This window comes from Henckelia pumila, chromosome 2 (assembly GCF_033568475.1).
Source record: "Henckelia pumila isolate YLH828 chromosome 2, ASM3356847v2, whole genome shotgun sequence".
NCBI classification, from domain to species: Eukaryota; Viridiplantae; Streptophyta; class Magnoliopsida; order Lamiales; family Gesneriaceae; genus Henckelia; species Henckelia pumila.
In genome coordinates, this window is record NC_133121.1 from 145,673,555 (window position 1) to 145,697,192 (window position 23,638).

The 23,638-nt window shown below is 38.5% G+C and overlaps 1 protein-coding gene across 1 annotated transcript; it reads right to left on the minus strand.

Moving 5' to 3' along the window:
- Positions 1 to 23,149: 23,149 nt before the first annotated feature.
- On the minus strand, positions 23,150 to 23,638 carry LOC140878635 (ethylene-responsive transcription factor ERF098-like). The gene has a single exon (XM_073282249.1). The coding sequence runs from the start codon at positions 23,636 to 23,638 to the stop codon at positions 23,150 to 23,152; it is 489 nt and encodes a 162-aa protein (XP_073138350.1).

Consider the following 23,638-nt stretch of genomic DNA (forward strand, 5'->3'; position numbering starts at 1 on the left):
TTAATCATTAATTACGGATACGGGTCACTACATTCTCCCCCCCTTAAAAGATTTCGTCCTCGAAATCTAAGGTAAAACCTCGAGAACATATAAAAGACCCTTGCTTGAGTGCCTGGTCGAAATAGCTTTCGACATACTCAGACTCTTGTCGAATTTTATGCAAACTGCATAAATGCTAAATCACAATAGCATTCTCCGAGCTGGAAACCACTGCATTACTTGATGACAATTAACCTCTCTTGAAACTAACGTATCACAGCACTGATACGTCCTTCGTCACAATCACGATCTTACTGATCACGAAGGATACAACAATCCACTTGATCAAGATTATCATCCCAAGTAAAATCTAAAACTGACTAAGACCAAGTCATAACCTGACTGGCTTACGATATTCGTCGAATCACTTAAACAATTCTAACCATCCACTGGTCCCCAAAAGTTCTCAATGCCCAACACCTCTAGTTAGGAAACACTAATTCCAACATTGTGCTGACACAACAAATCTCTAATTCTCTTCAAGAGAATCTAATTGACACAGGGTCATACTGCAATATAACTGCTTAACATGATTTCATAGACTGATTATCCTCCCCATGCCTCACCGAAGCAAAACAGCTTCCCAAGGGCAACACTGGGAACTATCCAGTCTAATACCAATCACCGTTCATGTTTCTTAGTATACCTCAGCACCCTGCTATGATGAAAACATCATCACTCACCAATAATGGCGCTACATCATTTCTAGCCTCTGATGATCAACATCATCTCAATCACAGGTTATTCACCCATGAATTTCATCGATGGACCTCCCCCGATAGTTATGCATACTCGCAATCACTGTATACAAATCAAGACTAAGGCAAGCTCCCACCGATATGCTCGACTGGGACATTCCACAGTACACAGACATATGAAAACGCTTTCTATACCGTCTCGAAACTCGACAGTTGTAAGTTCCTGGTATAACTCAACTCGGAGTCTTTGATGATACCATTATCGCATACCAACCTCCCAAGGTTAATCACACTGATCCTGGGACTAAATCCCAACGGATTCTCAATAGTCAAATAGCTTCCCTTGCTGAACTCATCAGTCTCAGCAAATGAAAAGACTAATTCGTCGATTCCCTAGCCGATCCTGGGAAACACTTGTGCTTAGAGTAGTGTGTCACATATAACACCTCCGACTATTGTCTACTGCTGCAACGTAATATCTTCGACAAACAGTCTGCACGGATGTGACTTACTAACTTGAAAGAACAAAGTCGCTGCATTGCTGTCTTGCTAAGTCTTCAATTCCCACAACAATCTTATTGACCACTAAGTCGATCAACGACTGCTTCGATCGTCTCAATGATCTTACGCACCATATGCTAAAAATTAGTGACACCCCCTGCTGGATCTCGAGAACTAGGTCCAGCTAATGTCACACCTCGCGATCATACAACTGATGTCCATATAAGTGTCCAATCCTCGTTGGATCCCAAACTCCAATGGTACACTTAAGACCTCATCATAAAAGCACTTAAGCGACAAAGTACTATCCCAAGCATTTCTCGATTGCTACATCCAATTCATCGCTGATTGGACTTACTCATCGACCTCGTCGATTTGCTGATTGATACTCACACTTATCAAATCAGATAACCACTGATCGTCAACACCTAAGTGGCTCGATCAATTACTCTTGACTCGGCTGATCCAAGTCTACTATTCCAAACATTGGATTACACAAAAACTCTCTGGTTACAACAAACCCGCGCTTGGTAACCGAAACATAGCTATTAGTAATCCAATGACACAATCTCGTGTCTTATTACTGACAGCTATCTCGTACACTGATTTAATCAATCTAACTCTGACAAAGTTAATCATTAACCACTAGTAGTCATTAGCACAAATCCTATGTCGTCTCAGCACTAATACTCGTTTGTCTTGTTCACTCGAGATGATCATCAAGACAAACCAAGTTCAAGATCTTCTCGCGATCTTATCAACTTAGACCATTTTTACTCAGGGAAAATCCTACGCTCAACCTCCGAAATATCAGACAGTTCTTGGCGCAATCACTGGACTCATTATTCTTGCCTCGTTCTTTCAAGATGAACATCACAATTCGTCAAGTCCAAGAAGCATAACTAACGAATACCAAATATCTTCACAATCTTCGAACATGCTCCAGATCAGATCCCTTGCTAAGACTGTACGACAATTCAAGACTTAGGGTAGCTTACCTCGATAACCCACCTGGACAACCACCAAGGCTTCACAGGTATAGGCCATGCTTCCCTCAGATCTCAATAATCCTTGTACAATACTTATCATATGATCCAACACTTGATGAAATCAATCATCATGAAGTAATTCTTGTATTCGAGTCGAAGTCTCGAAACTGCATCCCATCCTGGATCTTGGATAATTCCTTATCTCAAGGAAACTTTATCCACAACTCTGATGACAACCACAAGTCATTGTTGGTAGAATTCCATCCACCTACTAGATCCACACGTCTAGCAGTAATCATTGGTCAAAAATTAAATCTATCTGCTCAGAGCACACACTTGTCAAGGAAATCCCTCCAAGACTGGTTCCTATAGCAGAACACTATCACTGATATCTCTGACACACCAGACGATATCGAACCATCAATATCAAACCTGATATCTAATCCAAGGTCATACCCTGTCGTGACTGTCACCAAATCCCTAGACTTAGTAGCCTTCCCACCGCTGTCTCCTGAAGCACAAAAGGCTCCCAGGTAATCCTCTGAAGTGCAAAGACTCCCAGAGTAACACTGGCATAGGGTCGCGCCCCATAACGTCTAGTCATGATCATAGTCCACAACTCTTGGTATATACTGGACCTGGCATCCTGATGAAATCCCATCATCGCAAGTCTCAACCTAACAAAGTTCAGACAGTCTACTGTCCTAAGAAAACAAACGAACAAAATCCAATGTCCAAAAACGAACAATATTCCCATGCCTCTAGATGAGTCCATCCATCGCTGGCACTATCTTAGTCCACTGACTAACTAGGTCAATCCTAGGAAAACACCTAGACTAACCGCAAGTCAACAATCATCGTTGGCCCTACTCAAATCCCATGAGTCACCACAGTTGAACACTAATCAACTAGGATCAATGCTAAACTTAGCAAAAACATGCAATCATCCACGAATTTCTAGATTAATAAAACATGTATCATTGCTTCAAGTTATGTACAATTTCTTGATTACAATCCCTATGTAATACAATTACAGTATTCCGAAAATACAAAATGTACAATCAATAACTTGAATGATACAACCGAATCTGATGATTTATTACAACTGAAACACTGTTTACAACTACAACAATACAGTATTTAAATCATCGTACTAGTCTTCGTTCCTTGAGCATGAAGCCTCTAATCGACATACGCATCGATACAAGCATACTCCCGTCCAAGTCTCTCTACATGTCCTCCCGCAAAGAACTCCGGAGAAATGGCACGTGTTAGCTAACCAGCTATGCTCTGCGTCAGTGCATGTCAATCGACCTCTTATGCTCACGATATACCGTCAGCTTTCTTCTTGTAACTAAATCATGTTTTTGAACATGAAGTTTCCCGTACGCGTACCAAAAGCATCGATACACGCCCACCGGCAAAACCATGTTCTGCATGAGTTTAAATGACAATCTCTCCATTTACGAGTGGAGAATCTCTTCGGACTGGAACCACATGGGTTATTACACACCATTCGATCCAAAAAGCCCTCAGAGATATCTGACGCGATATTCTCTTTCTTCTCTCCCAGTCTTTTCCTGCTGGAATCCATATGTTCTTCGATCAGCATCCCAATGCATCAAATGATGAACTGTAGTCAGCATATTCATGCTACTACCGGTGTTCTCATCACTGTTGCCTTCCTTATAGCGAAGACTTATGCCGCAAACCTTGGCAATGAAGAACCAAATAATCCTTAGGTCTCACCGATCCTACAAGGATAATTCAAAGTCTCAGTACTACATCCCAAGTCTCTTGCATGTATATGCTCTGATACCAATGAATGTAGCGACCCAGCCCGGATCCACTACCTAATCAGAGTTTAGGAGCATAATTAAACATGCATCAAATAAATAGCTGTGGAAGACTTAAATTAAAACAGACCGGCAGAATACAACCGGATAAATAAATTCGATTATACAACCCAATCGAAATAAATAACCCTAAAGGCAAAACCTACAGCTAAATCCTGATGTCTTCACTGGCCACTGACTACTCCAAGCTCCTGGTGCCCAACTATGCACCTACAACTGCCCCGTCGAATGGGGTGTCCAGACATACAGAAAAACTGGACGTGAGCTCTAAGCTCAATACGAAAGCAATGATATATATATTATATGCAACACATAAATGACTTTAAAAATCAGGGTTAAATCACTTTCTCTGGGCGCCTGGAATACACAGTATCGGGCTAGAGAGCGACTCCGCGTGGTACTCGTATATTCCCAAGACACGAATCCTCAGGAAGAATCGCCTCGACTGATGGAAACTGTCATGACTCACATCATCCCGATGCAGTCTCCGTAAAAACATATGCATGTGCTAAAGCCGTAAAACATAGTAAAACATATAGCACATACTCATGCAACACATATAATATATATCATGCTGGCCATCTCAGTCAGTACTTACGTACCTCACTACAGGCAAATCCTAGCAGTCCCACTGTAGGTTCCAAGCCTATCATCAACTCTACAATGCAAATATCCATGCATCATTCAATAAGCTCTAAAAGCCTTAACTAAGCTATTGCATACTCCTAAATAATTTAAGGAGACCATAGCTATACCTGCGTCCGTCGTCAGCCCACTGATGGCGACTATCCCGCAACTAGGGGCACACCCCTGCTGCAGCTCCACAGCTTCGATCTCTGCTCCGCTACATGAGCACTGCCCCGCTACTATGTCAGACACTGTCTGACTATACTAAAATATATTTCCTACTCCAACTCTAAAATAAGAGTACCTAAAGCCCAAAATAGAGCTACTAGGGCGAAGGAGAGGAATTCGGAATTGGCAAGAAATGAGGAGCTCGGACCCTATATTTATAGGCGTCGATCGGAAGTTCCGTTCCTCGATCGGACATTCCGTTCCGGCAGATCGGAAGCTCCGTTCCTCGGTCGGATGCTTCGTTCGCCACGTGTCAATTCGGTCCACATGCAACCACACACCTGTCACCGACAACCATCGGAAGCTCCGATCGCTGATCGGACGTTCCGATTTCCCTGCTTCCGATGTGGTTCCGATCTCACCAAGATCGGAGGCTCCGATCCTGGATCAGTGGTTCTGATCCCACTCGAGTCTTGGAACCCTCTAAGCCATTTTCGAGTGTCCTGGATCCATTTCTGGAGTCCATTAATCCTTTTGGAGTTTCCTTAATCACGTTTTACTTAATTCAAACATGATTACTTGATTAATTATTCATTAATCGTTAATTACGGATACGGGTCACTACAGGTTACACATCATGTACCGAATGATAACGATCGCAAGTTTTGACGTTTAAAAAAAAAAAGAAAAAGAAAGATAAACCGACAAGATCTTAGACTTATAAGTATCTAAAGTATTTTCTCCCGTGCAGAGAAGAAAGCATGTTCTAGTACTGCAAAACCATATGTTGTTTATTAATAAAAGGAAAATCGCATGTTTGATTCTATATATATATATATATATATATATATATATATAATATATAATATATACACACACTAGTACACCGAGTACATGTGTTGTATATGCACAAAATATATTTTTATAAATTTGAATTTATTTATAATTTTTTTCTTCCATTAGGGTAATAGGATAGTGGTAATTAAATTTGGTTGAAGAAAAGTGGAAGAGGTTAGTGGAAAAAAGTAATTGAAAAAAAGGTGGGCATGTACCTGTGAAAAAGTCTACATAACCAAAGCAATAAAGTGAGCTGGTACAAAAAAAAACTAGAATTGAAAGGTGATTTTCGGTATGTCATGACATAACAAAAAACAGTTAATGTAAGTAACTCAACCTTTTTTATATATATAAAGGGAAGGGGAGGACTCGAACTCGAGTCTACACCAATTGGCGGACATGTGAGACCAATTGAGTTACAAGTCGGTCTAATAAGTAACTCAACCTTTATATATAAATTTATATATATATATATATATATATATATATATATATTTCTTTGCGATTTAATTTTGGTTATCTATATTATCAACTTTCAGTCTTAATCATCTATATCTTTCAAATTTTGACCATTGTAAATAGTGCTTGTGAGAGTTTCTAAGGTAGTGTTTGGGAGAATTTTTAGGAAGCACTTAGTTTTTTTTTTTAACAAAAATTTGAATTTTTTTTAAAAAAGGCTTAGAAGTACTTTCTAGAATCTCTCTCAAACACTACCTAGAAGCTTTCCAAAACACTACAGTAGTAATTTTTCATTGAGAATGCTAATGTGACACTACACATGTGAGACCTCGAGCGGTAAGAAACGTCCACTCGAGCGAGCAAAACTCTGCCTCAAAAAAAAAGAGGCCCCTCGCTCGAGCGAGAATAAACCTCCGCTCGAGCGAGACCTGCTCTGAACCAGAAACTTGGAATTAAACTCATTCAATACTCCAACCCTTAAATCAAACATAAACATGTCGAGATACAAATACATGTGTCATCAACATTCAAACTTCAATATTCTATTATTCAATACAATGAGTTCCAAACCAAGTCAAATTCTAACATGCTTTCAAAACAACAAAAGTTCGACATGATAATAGATCCTAAACCGAAGTCCCACTTCTATTTCTCGATCTCGATGCTAACCAAGTCTCCTCTAACTCGATCCTGCCCCACCTGTCACCAAGTACACATGAAAAATAAAGCAACAGTCGGATAACTCTGGTGGGAATGATATTCCCAGTAAAAGCAACATAACATGCAATAACAAGTAATATATCAATAACATGATATAAAGACAACATATTCAATGTTAATACGAATAAAATGCATGTCTTTAAAATCGGGATATCAACTTTGATAATCGAAGGAATTTTTGCTATTCTTTTGGGATCCCGAGGATGAGATCACGTAACAACTCGCCGACTCTCCCGATCGAGGTGGGGTCACATATCTCCATCCTCTAGACTTTGGTGCGACTATAAGGTGTGTGCTGACACTAGGTGAACTTCTACAACCCAGGCCACTCGAATATAGCCCCCAAAACATCTAAACTAAAAAGGTCGTGCTGGCTGCTGAAATCAAAGATTTAGACTCAAGATGAATGCATATAGAAATCTCAAAGCATTAAATCATAATTAAATTAAGAGCATAGATTCAAACACAAAACAAGTTCCCACTCTATAACAAGTATTGATGCAAGTATGTGATTTAGGAAAACTCAAGAACCATTTATCTTGAGTGTTCTATCCCGCTTAACCGATGTCTGTTTATTACTTTTTGATTCAAAAGCTCCAACTCTGGATAAGCTACAATAAGAGATTTATATCAAAATCTAATCAACCAATAATTCAAACGATCAAGGTAAAACTCTTTACCGCTCTTCGATTAACTCTTCGACGATTCGAATTCTGCTAACTCTAGGCTCAACAATATTCAAACCAATCTGTACGGAGGCAATAGAGGATCAATAATGACAATCAAACCCAAACTAACACGGTTCAATCAATTCAAATCAAACGATAACCCATAACTCAAACAGGTGGCATAACGGCTACATTCTGATCAATCCGAAATCACAGACAACAGTATAATATCGAAACCAACTCATTCCAATAACAAATAATCAATAACAATTCCATAACAACAAATCACAAAAACTCCATTTTCAAACAACAATTCAAAAATTCATAACAATTCCGAATGACGCTCTTTTCTCAATCCGACTGAGAATAAACGATAAGAGCTAGCTCAAGAACATCATACCCGAAACTCATTCGATTCTAATAACATACAAAAAATGAAAGATAACTGATCGGAGAAAAACTTACGATAGAACGAAGCTCTCGTTGTCGTGAACGCGAATAAGCCTTTGGATTTAATTTCTACCGGTCGGATCGAGCGAAACCAGAAATCCCAAAACTTGAAGATCTCCTTTGGCTTCTTCAATGGAGGAGAGGCGTGTGGAGAAGAAGAAGGGAGAAGGTAGAAAGTGAAGACCAAGTCAACAAGTCCAAGATATTATAACAAATTCCATTTTTGCATTTTAGTCCCTGAAAAGATCGAAATTTGCAAAATAGTCCCTGATCAATAACAAACCGGCTCTCGAATTTTATAATTTCTGATTATCTAAAATAAACTCAATTAAGATAAAATTGGGGCATTACAACACATGTCACTACCACATCAATATTCATTGGTGTCTAATTGAATTAAGGACTAAAATTATAAAAAAATGAAAAAAAAAAAAATTCGGACACACACACATAAATATAGCGGACTGATATTAAGTTTTATAACTTAGATGACCAAAATCGTGAAGAAACAAACATACATGAAGAAAATCATTTTGCCCTTAATAAATTTTTACGGTTTCGATCTATGATAAAATTGTATATGCTCTTTATTCCTGTTAAGTCAATGGAATCCGGATATCTCCACAATGGTATGATATTGTCCACTTTGGGCACAAACCCTCATGGTTTTGATTTTGGTAACCCATCCAAAAGGCATCATACCAATGAAGATATCATTCCATATTTTAATCCATGATCTTTTACTTAAACTTCCAATGTGGGACTTTTTTGGTCATCCAATGTGGGCCTTTGGTTGACCATTCCTAATAATCTTTCAATGTGGAACTTTGGTTGACTATTCTTAACAATCCTCCCCTCAAACGAAGTTCCACCAGGCCTCACCTCAATTCGTCCCTCCAATCGAGCCTACTCACCTTCAATGCGTTGCAGCACACGCCTTACATAAATTTTTGGGAGCATCCCTCGAGAGCTTTTTCATGGATCTTTAATCGGGGCCTCAAACTTCTTCTCCTTGAGTTTCCGAGGATTCCACCCAACATTTGTTTTTATCAGACCATGACTCGTTTCCCACAGACGGCGCCATTTGTTAAGTCAATGGAATCCGGATATCTTCACAATGGTATGATATTGTCCACTTTGGGCACAAGCCCTCATGGTTTTGATTTTGGGAACCCACCCAAAAGTCCTCATACTTATGGAGATATCATTCCATATTTTAATCCATGATCTTTTACTTAAACTTCCAATGTGGGACTTTTTTGGTCATCCAATGTGGGCCTTTGGTTGACCATTCTTAATAATCTTCCAATGTGGGACTTTGGTTGATTATTCTTAACAATCCTCCCCTCAAACAAAGTTTCACCAGGCCTCCACACAATCCGTCCCTCCAATCGAGCCTACTCACCTTCAATGCGTTGCAGCACACGCCTTACATGAATTTCCGGGAGCGTCCCTCGAGAGCTTTTTCACGGATCTTTAATCGGGGCCTCAAACCTCTTCTCCTTGAGTTTCCGAGGATTCCACCCACCTTGTAGTACAGCAAGTGTTCAGGAACAGCAAGACAGAACCAAGCTATGGCATCTGAGGCTTGGACATGTAAGTGAGAAGGGATTACATGAGCTGTCTAAACAGGGTCTGTTAGATGGAGATAAGATAGAATCACTGGAGTTGTGTGATAGTTGTGCTCTTGGAAAATCTAAAAGAGTATCGTTTGGTCAAGGAAGTCACACAACTGAGCAACCATTGGCCTATATTCATTCAGATCTATGGGATCCTTCTCGGACAGAAACTCATGGTGGAGGCAGATACTTCATGTTTTTTATAGATGATTACTCAAGGAGAGTATGGATATTCATCTTAAAGACTAAGGATGAAGCATATGACAAGTTCAGAGAATGGCTGCTGGCAGTTGAGAACAAGAGTGATAAAAGAGTTAAACACCTGAGAATAGATAATGGGCTGGAATACTTATCAGATAAGTTTGTCAAGATATGTAATGAGAAAGGCATTACCAGACACAGAACAGTGGAAGGAACGCCACAGCAAAATGGCCTGGCAGAGAGAATGAACAGATGTGTTTGGTAATGGGACAGGTGTGTGGTTGCATGTGGACCGAATATGACAGATGTGTTTATGAGAAGCCAATATGACAGATGTGTTTATGAGAAGCCAAATCCGATCTTCACCGTCCAAAATAAAGTTCAAGATGTTTTAAAGTAGCTATCCAAATTTCAGCTCAATCCGACGGCTAGATCTCCGGATATGAATTTTTCAACATCTTGCGGATCGAGCGGCCAAAAAAATTTGAAAACAGTAGGTTCGGAAAAGTTGCTCGCTCGATCCGCAACATCTTGCCAATCGAGCGAGACATGCTGTTCGGGAAAATATTTGTAATTTAGGAATTTTTATTATTTAGGACTCTAGCCTTAATTAAAAGATATATCTCGAATTTTAGAGTCATATATTGAGGAGAAGAAATCAAAGACAAAAGAGGAGGCTCAAGAACCATCTTGGCGGCTAGGTTTTATCTTTCTTGTTCTTAGATCTTAATTCTTCTAATTTTTACTTGGTTGAGGGAGATGAACCCTTGGTATATTTCATTTATGAGATTTGATTTGTAGTGTTTTAATCTTTATTAAGTATCATTTTTTGATCTGTTTTATTTTATGTTTGTATGCGAGATTTTAGGATTGGCCATCTTAGGATTTTGTATTGCAAGCGATAGCTAAATTAGAATTCAAATCCGTAATTGTTTGAATAACCTAATTTGCGAAGCAACTACGTGTGATAATTTTTGCTGTTGAATTTATTATCTCGTAGGGTCAATTATTGGATAGGATAAATATAACCGCTGGTGTTGTGTTGTCTAGTTTCGTCAGTGTTACTAGATTAAATGCTACCGTGGATTTAAATCTAGATTGCTGCTATCGGGTTGGTCCATTGGTAAGGGTTAATTAAGAATGTTGTTTTCTAATTAACTAATATTACGGTGAAACAGGAATTGAATTTTCAATGACGAATATTTAATAAGATTAATTATTTTAGAGAATCGATGATTGAATGAATGAATATCAAGGGTGTAGTCGACCGATATCAAGTCTCGTCTCTTATTGAATTTCTCCAGTCTTTTATTTAAATTTTGCATGCTAGTGAATTTTGATTGCTTAAAGTTTTTAGTAGTTAATCCAATCTTGAAAACCCCTATTTATTTTATTTAGAACACATTGAATTTACCTTTCCTCGTGGGAACGATCCCTACTCACACTACTATATTTTCAGTGATTATCTGCTTCAGTTGGGTAATTTGGGCGTGACACGATAAGCGTTACCAAATTTTGGCGCCGTTGCCGGGGAAAGGCGTTTAATTTATTTGTGTTTTTTTATTTATTCTTCGTTTTTTTTTATTTTATTTTTTTTTTCTGTTTTTGCAAGGATTTTCATGGTGAAATACTTCGAGATGTCAAGTCGACAAGTATTAGCAAGTTTTACCCAGCAACACGGAGAGCCATTCTACGCAGCATGGGACAGATTCAATAATTGGGAAACCATCTTCCGGTATAATGATTTTTCTAACTATCCTCTCCTTACACATTTTATTAATGGTTTGGATGCAGTGACAAGAAGATGGGTAATTGATGGAGCTTTCACAGCCGGTATTTCAATTTTTTGACGAGATGATGAGACCATTAGACACCTGATGGATGATATGGCAGAATTTGACTACTACCAGTATTCACACTTTCAATACCCAGATTTTACAGACCAACCATTTGAGTTTCAACAGGAGGAGGGAAGTTGTTTTCAAGGGGTCTTACATCCGCTGGAGGATATCATGAGCAAGCTTGTGGCATCGACTGAGAAAGCTATTGAAGATAACAAAATTTATAGATGTCACCTTGCGGAGCAAATAGAGAATATGAACAGATCATTCCTCCATGAACACCAAGAACAAGAGGTGAAGCAAGATACTCAAGCAGTGACCAACCCAGTTTGGCTCGATGATGTTGATTCAGAGAACCAGGATTGGGAGTGCGAATCAATTCCTGCTGAATATTTAGAGGTGCTTGAGTCTTCTCTTCTAATTGAACCTCAGCCGGAAGATGTACTGGAAGAAACAGCATATGATGGAGTACCAGTTTTGAAATATTTTGGTTTCCAAGAGCCTACAGAGATATTCTCTTCCCATGTTTACCAGCTACGGAGTGTTGTTAAGGTAACGAGCTTAATCTGTTTATATCTGGCCAAGATTGAGGGCTTATGGAACCAAGACCCATTTGTGGTTTCATATGACACTTATTTTGGGCGTCAGCCGCTCTTTGAGCAGTGCTTCTGAGAGTCAAGCCGATGACTGAAAATCAAGCGCTGGCTGGGAGGCAACCCAGTGTCTTTATCCTTTATTTCATTTTTTGTTTTGTTTTGTTTTGTTTTTATTTTCTTTGTTTTCAGGAGCCTAGCCGCCCCGTCTACAGACCAATTTTCAATATGAGTCTCCCATTATTCAGCCTAAGGCCAAAGAGGACGACAATGCCAGCACTTGAACCAGGGGAGTTTTGTTTTAATTTTGCATCTTGTTATCATTTTGTTATGTCGTTAGTACTAGAGCATTGAGGGCAATTCTTTGGTTAAGTGTGGGGGGAGTTCATTCGATGGTTTGTCATTTTGTTTGCATTCGTTTGTTGAGTATATGCATATAGTTCGTTCCGTATCATTTGTTAGTTTATTAGTGTCTGTCGTGTTACATGAGTAGGATGATGATTGTTAGCCTATGATGAGGTTATTGAAAAATTATGAATTTTTGAAAAAATTTACTCTTGATTGGAAATGAGAAACCGGAGGTTGTTTGTTGAATATTCTTAAGCACGCATGTTTAACCAGTGAAGTGTAGCGATGTATTAGATATTGTGGATGTCTGTTGGACCATTGCACGACAATAGGTGTTTGTGAAACTTGATAGTGTTTGAATCTTGATGATTTCTTTGATATGGCATAAACGATCTTGGGCGCACCTAGAAAAAAAAAGAATAAATTTTACAAATCCATCCGGGCCTCAAAAGGATTGAAATCCTAATCCTAAAAGATCAAATTCAAGGCTAAGTATGCGGATAAAATGGGGTTGATGCTCCATCTGGGCTATAGACGAGGGGATTGAAATTCTAATCCTGTCTTAGTTATAGCTAAGTATGCGGGTAATTATTGGGGCTAAAGCAATATCGGGTGCAAAATCCGGAGGTGCGTAATTATTCTCAAGGAAGTTGTGTTGTGTTAAAAGATTGTTGGGAGGAGAGTTCTTGATGGTGAGGCTTGCACTGAATTGTTATAGGTCGGCGAACAGTCTTGAAACTTTGTTCTTTTGAAGTTGCATGTAACTGGGGTAACATGGCACACACACACGTTCGCATTCGACTGAAGGTGTATCATTGATGATTGAAAGTCGCTATGAACTTATTTTTAGATGAAAGTGGTTTTCTCTGAGGCTATGATATGAGTGATTCGTCCTTGCTTATGTGTTTGTTGTTGTTTCATTTTGTTTTTGCATGACTTGCTCGAGGGCGAGCAAGGATTAAGTGTGGGGGTATTTGATAGGCATGTTTGTGTTGCATATTTTAATATCATTGTGTTGTTATTTTGCATGCGTTTATGTGTTTTAATTAAGCATTGTGTTCATATTTCATACATCGTGTCTACATTACACGCTCCCGTGTTTATTTTATAGGACGTAGCGTTTTGTCGAGGAAAAGATGGAAAAGCTATTGCGCGAGAATGAATTACGGAGCAGCAATGATCAGAAAATCAAATTTAATTTTATAAAAGTCCAAATCCGATCTTCACCGTCCAGAATATATTTCAAGATGTTTTAAAGCAGCTGTCCAAATTTCAGCTCAATCCGACGGCTAGATCTCCGGATATGAATTTTACAAAATCGCTGCTTGCTGGGAGAAAAGTTGCTCGCTCGATCCGCAACATCTTGCGGATCCAAAAAAATTTGAAAACAGTAGGTTCGAAAAAGTTGCTCGCCGATCCGCAACATCTTGCCGATCGAGCGAGACATGTTGTTCTGGAAAATATTTGTAATTTAGGAATTTTTATTATTTAGGACTCTAGCCTTAATTAAAAGATATATCTCGAATTTTATAGTCATATATTGAGGAGAATAAATCAAAGACAAAAGAGGAGGCTCAAGAACCATCTTGGCGGCTAGGTTTTATCTTTCTTGTTCTTAGATTTTAATTCTTCTAATTTTTACTTGGTTGAGGGAGACGAACCCTTGGTATATTTCATTTATGAGATTTGATTTGTAGTGTTTTAATCTTTATTAAGTATCAATTTTTGATCTGTTTTATTTTATGTTTGTATGCGAGATTTTAGGATTGGCCATCTTAGGATTTTGTATTGCAAGTGATATCTAAATTAGAATTCAAATCCGTAATTGTTTGAATAACCTAATTTGCGAAGCAACTACGTGTGATAATTTCTGTTGTTGAATTTATTATCTCGTAGGGTCAATTATTGGATAGGCTAAATATAACCGCTGGTGTTGTGTTGTCTAGTTTCTTCAGTTTTACTAGTTTGAATGCTACCGTGGATTTAAATCTAGATCGCTGCTATCGGGTTGGTCCATTGGTAAGGGTTAATTAAGAATGTTGTTTTCTAATTAACTAATATTACGGTGAAACAGGAATTGAATTTTCAATGACGAATATTTAATAAGATTAATTATTTTAGAGAATCGATGATTGAATGAATGAATATCAAGGGTGTAGTCGACCGATATCAAGTCTCGTCTCTTATTGAATTTCTCCAGTCTTTTATTTAAATTTTGCATGCTAGTGAATTTTGATTGCTTAAAGTTTTTAGTAGTTAATCCAAACTTGAAAACCCCCATTTATTTTATTTAGAACACATTGAATTTACCTTTCCTCGTGGGAACGATCCCTACTCACACTACTACATTTTCAGTGATTATCTGCTTGAGTTGGGTAATTTGGGCGTGACACGATAAGCGTTACCAAGTGAGAAACAGGAAAAGGCAGGAGATTCATCTGAGTCAGAAGAACTATTTGAAGAAGGTTATTCTGCGGTATAACATGAATCAATCAAAATCCGTCTTGACCCCTCTGGGACAGCATTTGAAGCTATCTGCGAGTCAGTCACCTGAAAGTGAGGAAGACAAGACGAAGATGGTTGGTATTCCATATGCTAGTAGAGTGGGAAGTCTCATATATGGAATGGTGTGTAGTAGGCCTGATCTAACATACGCAATCAGTGTTGTGTCAAGATTTATGGCTAATCCGGGTACATATCATTGGGAAGCTCTGAAATGGATTCTCCGATATCTCATAAACACAACTGGGCTGGGGTTAAAGTTTGAAAAACAGCAAGATGGGATTGATCCGATAGTTGGATATGTGGATTCAGATTTTGCTGGGAACTTAGACACGAGAAAGTCATTGACTGGTTATGTGTTCACCTTTTATGGTACAGCGATCACCTGAAAGTCAAATTTACAGTCAGTGGTTGCCCTTTCTACCACTGAGGCAGAGTTCATGGCTGTTACTGAGGCCATAAAAGAAGGATTGTGGTTAAAATGGATGATAGCAGAGTTGGGTGTAAAACAAGATCAAGTAGTAGTACACTATGACAATCAAAGTGCAATACACTTTACGAAACACCAATTCTATCATGAACGATCGAAACACATAGATGTGAAGATGCATTTCGTGAGAGATGTGATTGGAAAAGGATATGTGATCCTTGTGAAGATAGCATCAGAAGAAAACCCTGCAGATGCTATGACGAAGTCACTGCCGTATGCTAAGTTCAAGAAATGTTTGGACTTAGTTAATGGGGTAATTGGAAATTAGCCAAGGACGCTATGATGGAGAGCAGCATTCAATCCGAAAGAATCAAGGTGGAGATTGTTGAAGTATGCTTCTATCAGATTCAATGGGAATAGAGAAGAGCTCGGATCGAATAGTACAGATCTGATGAGCTCGATGTTCAGATGAGTTCATGGTCCACATCGAATACTGGGATCATATCGATGTGATTTGTTAAGTCAATGGAATCCGGATATCTCCACAATGGTATGATATTGTCCACTTTGGGCACAAGCCCTCATGGTTTTGATTTTGAGAACCTACCCAAAAGGCCTCATACCAATGGAGATATCATTCCATATTTTAATCCATGATCTTTTACTTAAACTTCCAATGTGGGACTTTTTTGGTCATCCAATGTGGGCCTTTGGTTGACCATTCCTAATAATCTTCCAATGTGGGACTTTGGTTGACTATTCTTAACAATCCTCCTCTCAAACGAAGTTTCACCAGGCCTCCCCTCAATCTGTCCCTCCAATCGAGCCTACTAACTTTCAATGCGTTGCAGCACACGCCTTACATGAATTTTCGGGAGCGTCCCTCGAGAGCTTTTTCACGGATCTTTAATCGGGGCCTCAAACTTCTTCTCCTTGAGTTTTCAAGGATTCCACCCAACATTTGTTTTTATCAGACCATGACTTCCCTCGAGAGATTTTTCACGGATCTTTAATCGGGCCATTTGTTAAAAACATGGAATCCGGATATCTCCACAATGGTATGATATTGTCTACTTTGGGCACAAGCCCTCATGGTTTTGATTTTGGGAACCCACCCAAAAGGCCTCATACCAATGAAGATATCATTTCATATTTTAATACATGATCTTTTACTTAATTTATTTGTGTTTTTTTATTTATTCTTCGTTTTTTTTTATTTTATTTTTTTTTTCTGTTTTTGCAAGGATTTTCATGGTGAAATACTTTGAGATGTCAAGTCGACAAGTATTAGCAAGTTTTACCCAGCAACACGGAGAGCCATTCTACGCAGCATGGGACAGATTCAATAATTGGGAAACCATCTTCCGGTATAATGATTTTTCTAACTATCCTCTCCTTACACATTTTATTAATGGTTTGGATGCAGTGACAAGAAGATGGGTAATTGATGGAGCTTTCACAGCCGGTATTTCAATTTTTTGCCGAGATGATGAGACCATTAGACACCTGATGGATGATATGGCAGAATTTGACTACTACCAGTATTCACACTTTCAATACCCAGATTTTACAGACCAACCATTTGAGTTTCAACAGGAGGAGGGAAGTTGTTTTCAAGGGGTCTTACATCCGCTGGAGGATATCATGAGCAAGCTTGTGGCATCGACTGAGAAAGCTATTGAAGATAACAAAATTTATAGATGTCACCTTGCGGAGCAAATAGAGAATATGAACAGATCATTCCTCCATGAACACCAAGAACAAGAGGTGAAGCAAGATACTCAAGCAGTGACCAACCCAGTTTGGCTCGATGATGTTGATTCAGAGAACCAGGATTGGGAGTGCGAATCAATTCCTGCTGAATATTTAGAGGTGCTTGAGTCTTCTCTTCTAATTGAACCTCAGCCGGAAGATGTACTGGAAGAAACAGCATATGATGGAGTACCAGTTTTGAAATATTTTGGTTTCCAAGAGCCTACAGAGATATTCTCTTCCCATGTTTACCAGCTACGGAGTGTTGTTAAGGTAACGAGCTTAATCTGTTTATATCTGGCCAAGATTGAGGGCTTATGGAACCAAGACCCATTTGTGGTGTCATATGACACTTATTTTGGTCGTCAGCCGCTCTTTGAGCAGTGCTTCTGAGAGTCAAGCCGATGACTGAAAATCAAGCGCTGGCTGGGAGGCAACCCAGTGTCTTTATCCTTTATTTCATTTTTTGTTTTGTTTTGTTTTGTTTTTATTTTCTTTGTTTTCAGGAGCCTAGCCGCCCCGTCTACAGACCAATTTTCAATATGAGTCTCCCATTATTCAGCCTAAGGCCAAAGAGGACGACAATGCCAGCACTTGAACCAGGGGAGTTTTGTTTTAATTTTGCATCTTGTTATCATTTTGTTATGTCGTTAGTACTAGAGCATTGAGGGCAATTCTTTGGTTAAGTGTGGGGGGAGTTCATTCGATGGTTTGTCATTTTGTTTGCATTCGTTTGTTGAGTATATGCATATAGTTCGTTCCGTATCATTTGTTAGTTTATTAGTGTCTGTCGTGTTACATGAGTAGGATGATGATTGTTAGCCTATGATGAGGTTATTGAAAAATTATGAATTTTTGAAAAAATTTACTCTTGATTGGAAATGAGAAACCGGAGGTTGTTTGTTGAATATTCTTAAGCACGCATGTTTAACCAGTGAAGTGTAGCGATGTATTAGATATTGTGGATGTCTGTTGGACCATTGCACGACAATAGGTGTTTGTGAAACTTGATAGTGTTTGAATCTTGATGATTTCTTTGATATGGCATAAACGATCTTGGGCGCACCTAGAAAAAAAAAGAATAAATTTTACAAATCCATCCGGGCCTCAAAAGGATTGAAATCCTAATCCTAAAAGATCAAATTCAAGGCTAAGTATGCGGATAAAATGGGGTTGATGCTCCATCTGGGCTATAGACGAGGGGATTGAAATTCTAATCCTGTCTTAGTTATAGCTAAGTATGCGGGTAATTATTGGGGCTAAAGCAATACCGGGTGCAAAATCCGGAGGTGCGTAATTATTCTCAAGGAAGTTGTGTTGTGTTAAAAGATTGTTGGGAGGAGAGTTCTTGATGGTGAGGCTTGCACTGAATTGTTATAGGTCGGCGAACAGTCTTGAAACTTTGTTCTTTTGAAGTTGCATGTAACTGGGGTAACATGGCACACACACACGTTCGCATTCGACTGAAGGTGTATCATTGATGATTGAAAGTCGCTATGAACTTATTTTTAGATGAAAGTGGTTTTCTCTGAGGCTATGATATGAGTGATTCGTCCTTGCTTATGTGTTTGTTGTTGTTTCATTTTGTTTTTGCATGACTTGCTCGAAGGCGAGCAAGGATTAAGTGTGGGGGTATTTGATAGGCATGTTTGTGTTGCATATTTTAATATCATTGTGTTGTTATTTTGCATGCGTTTATGTGTTTTAATTAAGCATTGTGTTCATATTTCATACATCGTGTCTACATTACACGCTCCCGTGTTTATTTTATAGGACGTAGCGTTTTGTCGAGGAAAAGATGGAAAAGCTATTGCGCGAGAATGAATTACGAAGCAGCAATGATCAGAAAATAAAATTTAATTTTATAAAAGTCCAAATCCGATCTTCACCATCCAGAATAAATTTCAAGATGTTTTAAAGCAGCTGTCCAAATTTCAGCTCAATCCGACGGCTAGATCTCCGGATATGAATTTTACAAAATCGCTGCTCGCTGGGAGAAAAGTTGCTCGCTCGATCCGCAACATCTTGCGGATCCAAAAAAATTTGAAAACAGTAGGTTCGGAAAAGTTGCACGCTCGATCCGCAACATCTTGCCGATCGAGCGAGACATGTTGTTCTGGAAAATATTTGTAATTTAGGAATTTTTATTATTTAGGACTCTAGCCTTAATTAAAAGATATATCTCGAATTTTATAGTCATATATTGAGGAGAATAAATCAAAGACAAAAGAGGAGGCTCAAGAACCATCTTGGCGGCTAGGTTTTATCTTTCTTATTCTTAGATTTTAATTCTTCTAATTTTTACTTGGTTGAGGGAGACGAACCCTTGGTATATTTCATTTATGAGATTTGATTTGTAGTGTTTTAATCTTTATTAAGTATCAATTTTTGATCTGTTTTATTTTATGTTTGTATGCGAGATTTTAGGATTGGCCATCTTAGGATTTTGTATTGCAAGTGATAGCTAAATTAGAATTCAAATCCGTAATTGTTTGAATAACCTAATTTGCGAAGCAACTACGTGTGATAATTTCTGCTGTTGAATTTATTATCTCGTAGTGTCAATTATTGGATAGGCTAAATATAACCGCTGGTGTTGTGTTGTCTAGTTTCTTCAGTTTTACTAGTTTGAATGCTACCGTGGATTTAAATCTAGATCGCTGCTATCGGGTTGGTCCATTGGTAAGGGTTAATTAAGAATGTTGTTTTTTAATTAACTAATATTACGGTGAAACAGGAATTGAATTTTCAATGACGAATATTTAATAAGATTAATTATTTTAGAGAATCGATGATTGAATGAATGAATATCAAGGGTGTAGTCGACCGATATCAAGTCTCGTCTCTTATTGAATTTCTCCAGTCTTTTATTTAAATTTTGCATGCTAGTGAATTTTGATTGCTTAAAGTTTTTAGTAGTTAATCCAAACTTGAAAACCCCCATTTATTTTATTTAGAACACATTGAATTTACCTTTCCTCGTGGGAACGATCCCTACTCACACTACTACATTTTCAGTGATTATCTGCTTGAGTTGGGTAATTTGGGCGTGACACGATAAGCGTTACCAAGTGAGAAACAGGAAAAGGCAGGAGATTCATCTGAGTCAGAAGAACTATTTGAAGAAGGTTATTCTGCGGTATAACATGAATCAAGCAAAATCCGTCTTGACCCCTCTGGGACAGCATTTGAAGCTATCTGCGAGTCAGTCACCTGAAAGTGAGGAAGACAAGACGAAGATGGTTGGTATTCCATATGCTAGTAGAGTGGGAAGTCTCATATATGGAATGGTGTGTAGTAGGCCTGATCTAACATACGCAATCAGTGTTGTGTCAAGATTTATGGCTAATCCGGGTACATATCATTGGGAAGCTCTGAAATGGATTCTCCGATATCTCATAAACACAACTGGGCTGGGGTTAAAGTTTGAAAAACAGCAAGATGGGATTGATCCGATAGTTGGATATGTGGATTCAGATTTTGCTGGGAACTTAGACACGAGAAAGTCATTGACTGGTTATGTGTTCACCTTTTATGGTACAGCGATCACCTGAAATTCAAATTTACAGTCAGTGGTTGCCCTTTCTACCACTGAGGCAGAGTTCATGGCTGTTACTGAGGCCATAAAAGAAGGATTGTGGTTAAAATGGATGATAGCAGAGTTGGGTGTAAAACAAGATCAAGTAGTAGTACACTATGACAATCAAAGTGCAATACACTTTACGAAACACCAATTCTATCATGAACGATCGAAACACATAGATGTGAAGATGCATTTCGTGAGAGATGTGATTGGAAAAGGATATGTGATCCTTGTGAAGATAGCATCAGAAGAAAACCCTGCAGATGCTATGACGAAGTCACTGCCGTATGCTAAGTTCAAGAAATGTTTGGACTTAGTTAATGGGGTAATTGGAAATTAGCCAAGGACGCTATGATGGAGAGCAGCATTCAATCCGAAAGAATCAAGGTGGAGATTGTTGAAGTATGCTTCTATCAGATTCAATGGGAATAGAGAAGAGCTCGGATCGAATAGTACAGATCTGATAAGCTCGATGTTCAGATGAGTTCATGGTTTCACATCGAATACTGGGATCATATCGATGTGATTTGTTAAGTCAATGGAATCCGGATATCTCCACAATGGTATGATATTGTCCACTTTGGGCACAAGCCCTCATGGTTTTGATTTTGAGAACCTACCCAAAAGGTCTCATACCAATGGAGATATCATTCCATATTTTAATCCATGATCTTTTACTTAAACTTCCAATGTGGGACTTTTTTGGTCATCCAATGTGGGCCTTTGGTTGACCATTCCTAATAATCTTCCAATGTGGGACTTTGGTTGACTATTCTTAACAATCCTCCCCTCAAACGAAGTTTCACCAGGCCTCCCCTCAATCTGTCCCTCCAATCGAGCCTACTCACTTTCAATGCGTTGCAGCACACGCCTTACATGAATTTTCGGGAGCGTCCCTCGAGAGCTTTTTCACGGATCTTTAATCGGGGCCTCAAACTTCTTCTCCTTGAGTTTTCAAGGATTCCACCCAACATTTGTTTTTATCAGACCATGACTTCCCTCGAGAGATTTTTCACGGATCTTTAATCGGGCCATTTGTTAAAAACATGGAATCCGGATATCTCCACAATGGTATGATATTGTCTACTTTGGGCACAAGCCCTCATGGTTTTGATTTTGGGAACCCACCCAAAAGGCCTCATACCAATGAAGATATCATTTCATATTTTAATACATGATCTTTTACTTAAACTTCCAATATGAGACTTTTTTGGTCATCCAATATGGGCCTTTGGTTAACCATTCCTAATAATCTTCCAATGTGGGACTTTCATCGACTATTCTAAACAATTCCATATGTTTTTCATATCTTCTATCAATTGGAAAAAGTAGTCATAAAACTATTTCTTTCCAAATAAAAATTCACACATATGTGTGTAGGGATAGCATAAACTTGAAGCCAAATTGTGTATTACAAGTCCTTGCGTTACGCTTATCTTTCTTTAAAAAATTCGGGAAATGGTATATTATATTATAAGTCCTTGTGTTACCCTTAATTTGATTATTTTTTCGATAAGGTTATGATATAGCTCCGATGTGTACAATATCGCATCAACATCTCCGATTAAAATGTATTAAAATAACCAATGATTGATATATACAAGATTAAAACAGAATTTTGAGAATATAAATTAGAACCAAAATTGTCAAGATAGTCAATTATACATGACGAACATTAGGATTTTCATATTCGAAATGATAGTATTAAGTTTTGATACTTCTATTTTTGGACTACTTTCTGTACATGTGCATTTGAACTCATGTATACAAAAAGACGAAAAAAAAAAACTAATAGGAATTTCAAATATAAAATTTTAAATATATGAAAAGTTTAGCTTAATTATGTAAGCCATACAAGCTTTTTAGCCAGAAGATCATGAAACAAACTTAATTCCAGATCATAAACGTGAAACAACCATTTTGGCTTACCAAGAAATTAGATGTGAAAAAACAAGGGCTTTTTGAAGGTGGGAAAAATTAAGCAAGTACAAAGCTTAATTAATTTCAAATTATATACTAATACAAACAAAACCAGACATAGAATAAAGAATTCTCCAACATAATATCAACTATATATGGTGATCATAACACCTAGTTGTTATATGGATACTACGTACTTACATTTCCATATCCAATCAAGAAACCAAAAAATAGCAAGAATCATCCATCGACACACCATAATTTAGCTAGGTTTCAATACAAGATCGAACCCGAAAAATAACAAACAAATTTGGACAGAGCTGCAGGTAGCAGCTTTAATTAATTAATTTATATGATCTTATTATTATTATAATTACCAATATAATTCCCATGGAACTGTGTCTCAAGAAGATCCTCAAGCAACTTATCATCCAAATACTCCAACTCCATGACCTGTTCCCGGGACTCCGCCGCCAACACAACTCCTTCATGAGCTGCAGCAGCATTCGACGAAGAAGAAGCAGCATAATAATTATTAGAGATTTGAGAAGGCGCCGCCCGCTGATGAGGAGGATTAAACCTTGGCGGGGTGGCGGTGGGACCGGTGTTTCGGTAATGTCCATCGTTTGGGAAATTAAGGATGGCTAGATGACCCCTCAGAGCATAGGCAGCCCTGTCGTATGCCCTCGCGGCCTCTTCCGCTGTCTCGAACGTGCCAAGCCACAGGCGCGCCCCGTTTCGGTTGGGGTCGCGTATCTCGGCCGCGAATTTCCCCCATGGGCGCCTTCTGATGCCCCTGTATTTCACTTCGTTTTGTTGGGGTCTGTTTGATTCCAT